We start from the raw sequence: 10,151 nt of genomic DNA, 5'->3' as shown, positions 1-10,151 counted from the left end.
TATTTTTATTAGAGACAGTGTTTCATCATGTTGGCCAGGCTGGTCCCAAACTCCTGACTTCAAGTGATCTGCCTACCTCAGCCTCCCAAAGCGCTCCGATAACAGGTGTGAGCCATCCTGCCACATTTCAACTTCTTAAAAGGAGTACACCAGAATTTTCAGAGGCCAAGGTGGGTGGTTAATGAGGTCAAGAGATGGAGACCATCCTGGCCAACATGGTGAAACCCCATCTCTACTAAAAATACAAAAATTAGCTGGGTGTGGTGGTGTGCGCCTGTAGTCCCAGCTACTTGAGAAGCTGGGGCAGGAGACTCACTTGAACCCCGGAGGCGGAGGTTGCAATGAGCTGACATCACGCCACTGCACTCCAGCCTAGCGACAGAGTAAGACTCCGTCTCAAAATAAAAAGGGGTGGGTACAGGCTGGGCACGGTGGCTCATGCCTGTAATCCCAGCTCTTTGGGAGGCCGAGGCAGGTGGATCACTTGAAGTTAGGAGTTCTAGACCAGTCTGGCCAACATAGTGAAACCCCATCTCTACTAAAAATACAAAAATTAGCCGGGTGTGGTGGTGCACTCCTGTAATCCCAGCTACCAGGGAGGCTGGGGCAGGAGAATCGCTTGAACCCTGAACCCGGGAGGCAGAGGCTGCAGGGAGCCAAGATCGCACCACTTTACTCCAGCCTGGGCGACAGAGTGAGACTCCGTCTCAAAAACAAACAAACGAAAAGGAGTACAAATAGAAGTTATCTTGTTTTTGAACATTGCTAAAAAATTACCTGTAAAAACAACACTTCAATAGCTATGATTTGAATTTTGATTACAGCAATGAAAATGTAATGAAAAGATTCAGTGGTCAAACTGAATTTCATCTTTACCAGATTCATGATATCTTGGAATTTAAAGAAGTCTTAAAAGGTCATCCAGGATAACCGACCATTTGATAGCTGAATAACTGAATCCCTCTAACCCTATTAAGTCGCTGTCAGATCCATTCAAACACTGCTGGAGCCAGGAAGCTCATTACCTTCTGAGGCTGGCTAACTCATCTTGGATACATTCTGTCATGGAGTATGTCCTTCACTAATATTTATTTCCCTGTGGCTTGTACCAACTGACCACTGAACCAACTCTATTCCACTGAACCTTACAACACAAAACAGATGTTCCAGTAATTGATTAATATTACTACCCTCAAAGTCTTGCCCGACTAAACAACCACAGTAACGCTTGGGCACTCATTTATATGACGTGATTTCTGGTTCCTTTTCTGCGAATGGACTGCAAATTGTCTCCACGAACTGAATGCAGAACTCAAAGCGTGAACTGCTCAGAACCCGGAGATGCCTGTCCCTCACAGGGAATATTATACCACATCTATATGCCTCATTTGTTCCAAGAATGGTTCCCAGGCCCCACCTGGCAAATTTTTGGTATAGCCAAGAGTAGAGAGCTCTCCAAGGGGAATGCAGGCCACCAAAATCACCGGCTGTGGGCTTCCTGGAGTTATCACACAGCCTCCTTTGCAGTCAACCGTTGGTTTGGAGTGAATCATTTCTCATTTCTTAAGCTGACTACACAGGGCGAAATGCTAGGGATCTTAAGTAACTCAGGTAAACCGACGCTTCTCCTCTCAAGTCTGGGAATCTGTTGAAGAAGCCCAGCCAAACAGTCCACCTGCCCCGGGCAGAAACGTGCAGGACAAAGTAAGAGGCCTAATTTACGATTAAAGTCTAACATTCTTCGGACATGTGCTTGGGCCTCGGGGAAGGGGAGTCTCGGCCCCCAGGTTCAGGTCTGAGAAGGAACACATTGTCAGGGCGAAAAGAACTCCTCCCACAAAACCAGCTCTAAACCTGATGAGAGGGGTGGGGGGGTGACAAAAATGCTTCGTGGTTACCAGCCCCCTGCCCGCCGCTGGTGTGAGAGAGGAGAAAAGGATTGTCGGTTCGGGCTCTGGTTTTTACCTTCACATTTCTGCTCCACAAAGTCCAAGATGGGGATGGACCAATCCGGGCCTCGCAGGAACCCTGCGATGCTCTCCACCACCCACTCCACCTCGTCCTCTTCTTCCGTAGCCATCCCGCCCCAAAGGGGCCACGGGGACCCCTAGGCCAGACCGCCGGAGCCCGCTTAGGCCTTGGGGCCACAGGGAGCCGAGTGGGAGTAGGGGAAGCGCTGGCGCGCAGTCGCTCATCCCCCAGGCTAGAAGCTACCAACCAGTTAACGCAAAATGGTCGCTATGACAACACACGTAGCTGCCCTAGACTGCGGCCCGGAAGTGAACTCAGCTTTCCAGGAGACTGAGCGCATAAGGAGGGGCGGGCAAACGTTTGAAAAACGTTTCTGATTGGTTGAAAGAGAACGTGGCGTCAAAAGAAAGCCATCTATCTATTGGTCCGTAGTTGTAGGGCTGAGAAAAGTAGTGTAGCTATTGGCTGGAAGTCATAGACAGATTCTCCGCGCTCTCTCTGCTGAGAAGTGCGTAGAAGCCGAGATTTAGAAAAGGTGCAGTGGCCGCGAAGTGTGTCTCACGCCTGTAATCCTGCGCTTTAGGAGGCTGAGGCGGGCAGATCAGCTGAGGTCAGGAGGTCGAGACCAGCCTGGGCAACATGGTGAAACCTCGTCTCTACTAAAAATACAAAAATTCGCCGGGCGTGGTGGTGGGTGCCTGTAATCTCAGCCACTCCGGAGGCTGAGGCGGGAGAATCGCTTGAGCCGGTGAGGCGTGAGCCGAGATTGCGCCACTGCACTGCAGCCTGTGAGACTGCGTCTAAAAAAAAAAAAAGGCTCAGTGAGGATGCGAAGTGACCGGGTCACCGACTCACAGGGCTTCAACGGCTACAGTTCATCATTGTATCCCCAGCCCCTCACTCCCAGCCATTTTCAGACCTATTGGCCCAGAAGCGTTTGTAATTAAAGGGTTGTCTGAAAATACAAAGCCGAGCTCTGTGAGACTCGCCGATAGTCTTACAGTCAGTTTGCATCTGGATCTCCAGCAGGTCTTTAACCTCTTATGCTTGGATAAAGGTAACTAGAATTAGGAGCTTTTCAAGGGCAAGATCAATGTTAATACACATTTAAATAAATGTCTCGGTAACCAAATCTTGTGACGAATGACTCCAACTCAGCTTTTGGGTTGAAGTCCATTGTGGAATGGGGTCTTCACTGGTCATTGTCAAGGTGTTTGGGGTCCCAAAATATCTTCAGACAACCTTATACATATATTTACCTAAATGGGATCATTATATGTACAGTTATGAAACCTTTTTCACTTATATCTTTATCTTTAAAAAATATAAATTTGTGCTTTATTTACAACTGCACAGTATTTCGTAAAGCACCCTTTAGTCTATTTTTATTTCGTGAATGTGCACACAGTATCTTACCTCTTACCTGAATACATGAAGATGATCATTATATGCAATTTTTTTTTTTTTTTTTTTTTTTTTTTTTTTTTTGATTTTTTTTTTTTTTGAGTCGGAGTGTCGTTCTGTTGCCCAGGCTGGAGTGCAGTGGTGTGATCTTGGCTCACTGCAACCTTAGCCTCCTGGGCTCAAGTGATTCTCTCGCCTCAACCTCCCGAGTAGCTGGAATTACAAGCGCATGCCATCACGCCCGCCTAATTTTTGTACTTTTAGTAGGGACGGGGTTTTGCCATGTTGGCCAGGGTGGTCTCGAACTCCTGATCTCAGGTGATCCACCCGCCTCGGCTTCCCAAAGTGCTGGGATTACAGGTGTGAGGCACCGCGCCAGGACATGAGCAGTTTTCTTTCTTTTCCCTCCTCCATGCTGTGGATTTGCCATTTTTTGCTTCTACAAACTGCTGTTATAAATGTTGCATCCTAAGAACTGTTGGTTTTATTTACTATTCCAAGAGATAGATTTCAGTAGAAATGCTAAATAAAAGAATATATTGGTTAATATATTCTTTGGTTAATTTGACCAAACCCCAATTACTACGTTAAATTACTTCAATTTTTTAAACCCATAAACAATTTTGTAATGAAAATTCTTGTACATATGTTTTTGAACCCTAGTCTCATTATTTCCCTTGAACAAATTCTCAAGGGAAAATTACAGAACTAATTATTTTAAACCTTTTTACAAATATAATCTTTGCCAATCTCCTAGGTTAAAATGGTAGACCCCTCCCCACCTTTTTTTTTTTCTTGATACAGAGTCTTGCTCTGTCACCCAGGCTAGAGTGTAGTGGGGAGATCTCAGTTCACGGCAACCTCCCACTGCCGGGTTCAAGCAACTCTCCTGCCTCAGCCTCTTGAGGAGCTGGGATTGCAAGCACCTGCCACCATCCCTGGCTAATTTTCATATTTTTAGTACAGACAGGGTTTTATCATGTTGATCAGGCTAGGCTGGTCTCAAACTCCTGACCTCAAGTGAGCCACTCACCTCAGCCTCCCAAAGCACTGGGATCACAGGTGTAAGCCACCACACCCAGCCTCAACTACACTCATTATTCAGCATTAGAGTCTTTAGCTTCCTTCTCTTCCAAATGCTTCTCAATTCCACTGGAAGCAGATAATTATGATGTAGGAGCTCTCCTTTCTTTTATTTTCTTAGCCTTGTTTCTAAATCTCTAAATCTAAATGAGTAATGTGGTTTCCTGCAAATTTTCTCATGTATTTCAAAATATTTTATTATTTCATTTTTCTCCTTAAAACTTAAGCCTTTTATTTTTATTCACTACTTGAGATTCTTATTAGCAGGATGCTTACTCAGGTTGGAGATAATGTATTCAATATGCTTATCATAAAATAAACACAAACAGTAGAACAGCGTGCCCGATATTAGGGCAATAAATGTGGATGAACTGGGGCAAGAGTAGGAAGGTGGCATGGGTGTGTGTTTCACCATAGGTCACTTCATTCAGTCAGCAGTGTTTTCAATGTTTCACAGTAATGCAAAGCACAGTCATCTCTTGGAAAAATCACAATTTATTTTGCCAATTTTATTACTCTTTTTACCTATCACATATGAACACATTTTCATTTTAAAGATACATATAACAGGCTGGGTGTGGTGGTTCATGCCTGTAATCCCAGCAGTTTGGGAGATCGAGGTGGATGGATCACTTGAGGTCAGGAGTTTGAGACCAGCCTGGCCAACATGGCAAAACCCTATCTTTACTAAAAATTAGCTGGGCATGGTGATATATGCCTGTACTGGCAGCTAATTAGGAGGCTGAGGTGGGAGAATCACTTGAACCCTTGAGACAAATGTTGCAGTGAGCCAAGATTACACCACTGCACTCCAGCCTGGGCAACATAGTGAGACCCCATCTCAAAAAAAAAATACATGTAACAAAACTAAAATATAGGCACACACATAAATAAACATATATATATGTATATATACATACAGTATACTACACACATACACAGAGCACTTTTACCATAGGGTTGATATGGGATTTAATTAGAGAAAACACACACACACACCCACATATGTTTTTTGTTTTTATGGAGACAGAGTCTCACTCTGTCACCCAGGCTGGGGTGCAATGGCACAATCTTGGCTCACTGCAACCTCCACCTCCCGGGTTCAAGCGATTCTACCTCAGCTTCCCAAGTGACTGAGACTTATAGGCGCATGCTGCCACGCCCAGCTAATTTTTTGTATTTTAATAGAGATGGGGGTTTCACCATGTTCCCAGGCTGGTCTCAAACTCCTGAGCTCAGGCAATCCACCAGCCTTGGCCTCCCAAAGTGCTAGGATTACAGGCGTGAGTCACCGCGCCCAGCCAGGAAGACATATTGAAAGTACTTGGGATTGTGCTAGGTACTTGGTAAATGCTTAATATATATTAGATATTGTTATTATGTGTAGTTTAGGTGTCTGTTTGCTTAACAATTTGCAGCATGGATGTAAAGAACTATTCCTTTTATTTTGCCTCTTCTTTCAATGGCAAATCATTTGTGTTTTTTGTTGCAGCCCTAAGAAATCTCTTGCTTCTCCCCACACCCTGTTTTGGTACTGTTTGCCCTACTAAAGGAATATAAAACTCAAATCTTAACAACATGACTGCATTCCTCCAGGATTTTCAAGGACCAAGTGAGTAACATTATTTACATTTATATAGTGCTTTACAGTTTTCAAAGGGATTATATCTATTTGACTTACATCAAACTTGTGAGCTGAATAAAGATGGTATTAAGATTTTCTCCATCTTCTATGTGGTGTATTAGTTTGCCAGGACCGCTGTAACAAATTACCACAGAATGGGTGGCTTGAGCAACAGACATTTATTTTCTCAAAATTCTGAAGTCTAGAAGTCTCTGATCAAGTTTCTGGCAGGGTTGGTTTCCTTTGAGGCTTCTCATCTTGGCTTGCAGATGACTGTCTTCTCCCTGTGTCCATACCTGGTCTTAGCCCTGTACCCCTGTGTTCTAATCTCCTTTTCTCATAAGGATATCAGTTATATTGGAATAAGGCCCCCTAATAACCTCAGTTTAACTTAATTACCGCTTTAAAAACTGTATCTCCAAATATGATTGCATTCGACGCACTGTGGATTAGGACTTCAGCATATGAATTTGAGGGTAACACAAATTCCACACATAACAGATAGAAGAACTGAGGCTGTGAGGTCAAGTATCTTCCCCAGGCTCAGAGCACAGTCATGACCTGTTTTCTGTACTAGACACCTAAGCAACAAGGTAACTCCTAATTTTCACTTTCTAATATATCATGGAATTTTTTCCACATCAATTAAGACACTTCTACATAATCTTTTTTAATATTACCTAGTTTCCCATTGTGTGATCATAATTTAAGCAATCCTGTATTGATCTAAGATGTTTCTTGTACTTAATAGCTTAACAGAAAATATGCCTGGGCAACATAGCGAGACCCTACCTCTGTAAAAAAAAAAAAAATTATCCAGGAGTGGTGGTGAGCACCTGTAGTCTCAGCTACTCAGGAGGCTAAGATGGGAAGATTGCTTAAACCCAGGAGGCTGCAGTGAGCTCTGATTACACCACTTTGCTCCAGCCTGGGCAACAGAGTAAGACCGTGTCTTAAAATAGTAATAATAATAATAATAACAATAATTATACTATGAGCATCCTTGTAATCAAATATTTGCAGCTAACCTTTATCATTTTGTGAAGATGAATCCCTTTTAGAATTGTTGAATCACACATTATGCAGCTTTTAAAGATACTTGTACTTACATTTTTTTAAGAGTAAGTATTGCACATCCTACAATAATAGTGGTTAAATGTTAAGTAATTATCTTTTTTTATAATAATGTTTTATATTCATGAATCTACACAGCCATACGTATGCACAGGTATATCTCAAATAGTTTGGAGATTGCAATATTAATCAAGGGAGGACTAGAGAAATTATTGTGAATTCTGGAGAAGGCTGACTCATTAATTTCAGGAGTGGATCTCCAACTCCAACACAATGTTTGGCACTGAGAAAACCTCATTGAATATTTGATGAATATCTGAAAGATGATCTAAGAACATAGTACCTCACATTGGCCTAAAAATAATCTATTTGATGAATATCTGAATGACGATCTAAGAATATAGTGCCTCACATTGGCCTAAAAATAATCTATTTCTCTTTGCTGCCCCTGGGGGAGACAGTAAAGTTGTAACTACTGGCAAAGCAGGATTTCCTTTTGTTTTAACTCTAACAAAACATTCTTACATTCTAGATCAGATGGCTTAAAGTTACTATTAGCAATAGGCTTAAAAATACCCACACAACAGTAGGGTTGTTATCAAAAACAATTGATAGATTATATAGAACATCACTAATGAATTCAGCTTTCAAGAGTGAGGGAAAAAGGTCACTGCTTTAATCCTGTTAATTGCCTTTATTCTGGTTATAGAAATTTTAGAAGTCCTAAATTATAGGTTCATTTCAAATATTCTTACTTGATTATTTGACTCATATCATGGCAAATGAATAGAGAAGGTTTCCATGGGTTGGCAAATAAACAATTATCTACCATATCTTCAAATTCTCCTAATGAATTGTTAGCTTTTTTATTGCATTTGCAAATGTAGCATCACAGAATTTCCATTGTTTTTTTAATTTATTTTGTTTTCGATTTCTCATGATCTATAAAATATTCAGCAGCTCAATTTAAAATAGAGAAATAAGAAAAATACTTTAACCTTTCAAATTGTAGCTAAACAAATTAATTCGGTGTAAAATGCTATAACCTAAAATCCTTTCTTTCGTTACTCATTGAGCGCGTAATATGTTTGAAGCATTATGCCAAAAACATAGAACTATGGCTGTGGTACATTCTAAATTCCAATAGTGTGATAATTTGCTTTTTTAAAAAATCAGTATGGAATGTGATTTTTTCATCTCTAAATGTTTTGTGGGTTATCCCTGCTTTTTGACTTCCCTTTCTTTATTCATTAAGGTTTTCACCATTGTTTTATTATTTGATTTGTGTATATGTAAGTAATCATTCTATCTGTTTTACTTTATTTTCTTCTTTTCTACCCTTTATTACTTATTGAGTTGACTCTTTCATATATCTTCCATTGTGTTTTCTCACCTATTTTCCTGATTTCTTTTCCTTTTAAATACTGTATTAGTGACTTTGGGGAGAACAACTAACTTATGGAAAATGTTTATATCTACCTTAGTTCTAATTCTAGTTCTCTTGAAGGCAGCTTTGGCCTAGATTAATGTTTTTTAGTAAAACAATAAAAAATATTTGAGCACTCCCCCTAATATATATTTATTTACAAATGATATACAGGTACTATACATTTATGAATATAATTATATAATGTATGAGTTAAAAACAAAAGTTGACAATGGAAATTAACAAAGGATGAGATTAAAAAATACATGTTGATGTTCAAATAATTTCTCTCTGAGCATCAGTGAATCATCTTGTGCACGCACTGTGGAGGTCACTAGCTTGGGCTTTATCCTTCTTAGTCAAGTAAGGAAGTCACTGAGTGTCCTATTTGCTCCAGTCCCTTTTAGAATATCCTGGGGAAAATGATGACAATAACTTCAAGATTCATATTTGGATCCCAGGACATTGAGCTGAACAGTAATAGATGTGCATTGAAAAAAATCAAACATTACAGAACTACACGATGAAGAAAGTTAGTCTCCCATTTTTCCTACTATCTAAAGAAAACCATTGTAATTTTGTGGTTATTGGCTTCCAGATTTTTTTAAATGATCATTTTAACATGTATTATTATCTTATTTAACCAAAATGTGACCATTCTCATTTATACGAGTTGTTTTCATTACTTAATTTTCCAAGTATATTTTTCTGTGTTGATAAAAAGAGATTGTTATTTTAAAAGGATGCATGGCCAGATGCAGTGGCTCATGCCTGTAATTCCAACACTTTGGGAGGCCAAGGCAGGCTGATCCCTTGAGCCCAGGAGTTCAAGACCAGCCTGGCAACATGCTGAAACAGCCATATCTACAAAAAATACAATAATTTGCTGGGTGTGGTGGCTCCTGCTTGTAGTTCCAGCTACTCGGGAGGCTAAGGTGGGAGGCTCGGTTGAGCCTGGAAGGTCAAAGCTACAGTGAGCTGTGACTGCACCAGTACATTCCTGCCTGGGTGACAGAGTGAGACTCTGTCTCAAAAAACAAGCAAACGAACAAATAAAATAACACATACATTCCATTATATGATGTAGCTTAACTTATTTAATAAGTACGTATTCATACTCATTCCCAATGTTTTATTCTCATAAACAATACTACAATAAACATTCATGTACATATGTTTTTTGCATTCTTCCCTGAGTGGTTTCATAAAAGGAAAGTGGAATTCTGGGTGTAAGGATATGAAACATTTTTGAAACAATAAAATTTTCCATTGGTATTACTTAATTGCCCTCCAAAAGATAGCACTAGTACCCTCACCAAAGATTGGTTGCTTATTTTCCCACATCCTCGTTAGTGCTAGAAGCTATTAGTGTTTCAATGTTCTTTTTGGTCTGGATGTAAAAAAAATGTACTTGTTTCAACTTGCCTTTGTTTAATTGTTAATGTGACTCAGGATTCTTTTATATGTTAGTCACTTACATTCATGGGAGCAATAATTTTTTGTTGTTTCTATTTTTAACTTTTCATTATGGAAATTTGCAAACATACACAAAAGAAACATCATGCTTTA

At 40.3% G+C, this 10,151-nt stretch overlaps 1 protein-coding gene across 2 annotated transcripts in view; it reads right to left on the bottom strand.

Moving 5' to 3' along the window:
- The window catches only part of CFAP36 (cilia and flagella associated protein 36), a 25,955-nt gene extending 23,675 nt beyond the window's left edge, over positions 1 to 2,280 (bottom strand). The window contains exon 1 of one of the 2 annotated variants that reach the window (XM_017542350.2): positions 1,966 to 2,280. In XM_017542350.2, coding sequence (XP_017397839.1) covers positions 1,966 to 2,080 — 115 coding nt within the window. In that variant the 5' untranslated portion in view covers positions 2,081 to 2,280. The remainder of the gene's footprint in view (positions 1 to 1,965) is intronic. The other variant, XM_017542351.2, reaches the window with a different exon arrangement.
- Positions 2,281 to 10,151: the final 7,871 nt, after the last annotated feature.

The sequence above is a fragment of the Cebus imitator genome, unplaced genomic scaffold, assembly GCF_001604975.1.
Source record: "Cebus imitator isolate Cc_AM_T3 unplaced genomic scaffold, Cebus_imitator-1.0 Scaffold143, whole genome shotgun sequence".
In the NCBI taxonomy this organism is placed as follows: Eukaryota; Metazoa; Chordata; class Mammalia; order Primates; family Cebidae; genus Cebus; species Cebus imitator.
The sequence above is the reverse complement of the archived record's forward strand: the minus strand, read 5'-3'. Positions and strand labels throughout refer to the sequence as shown.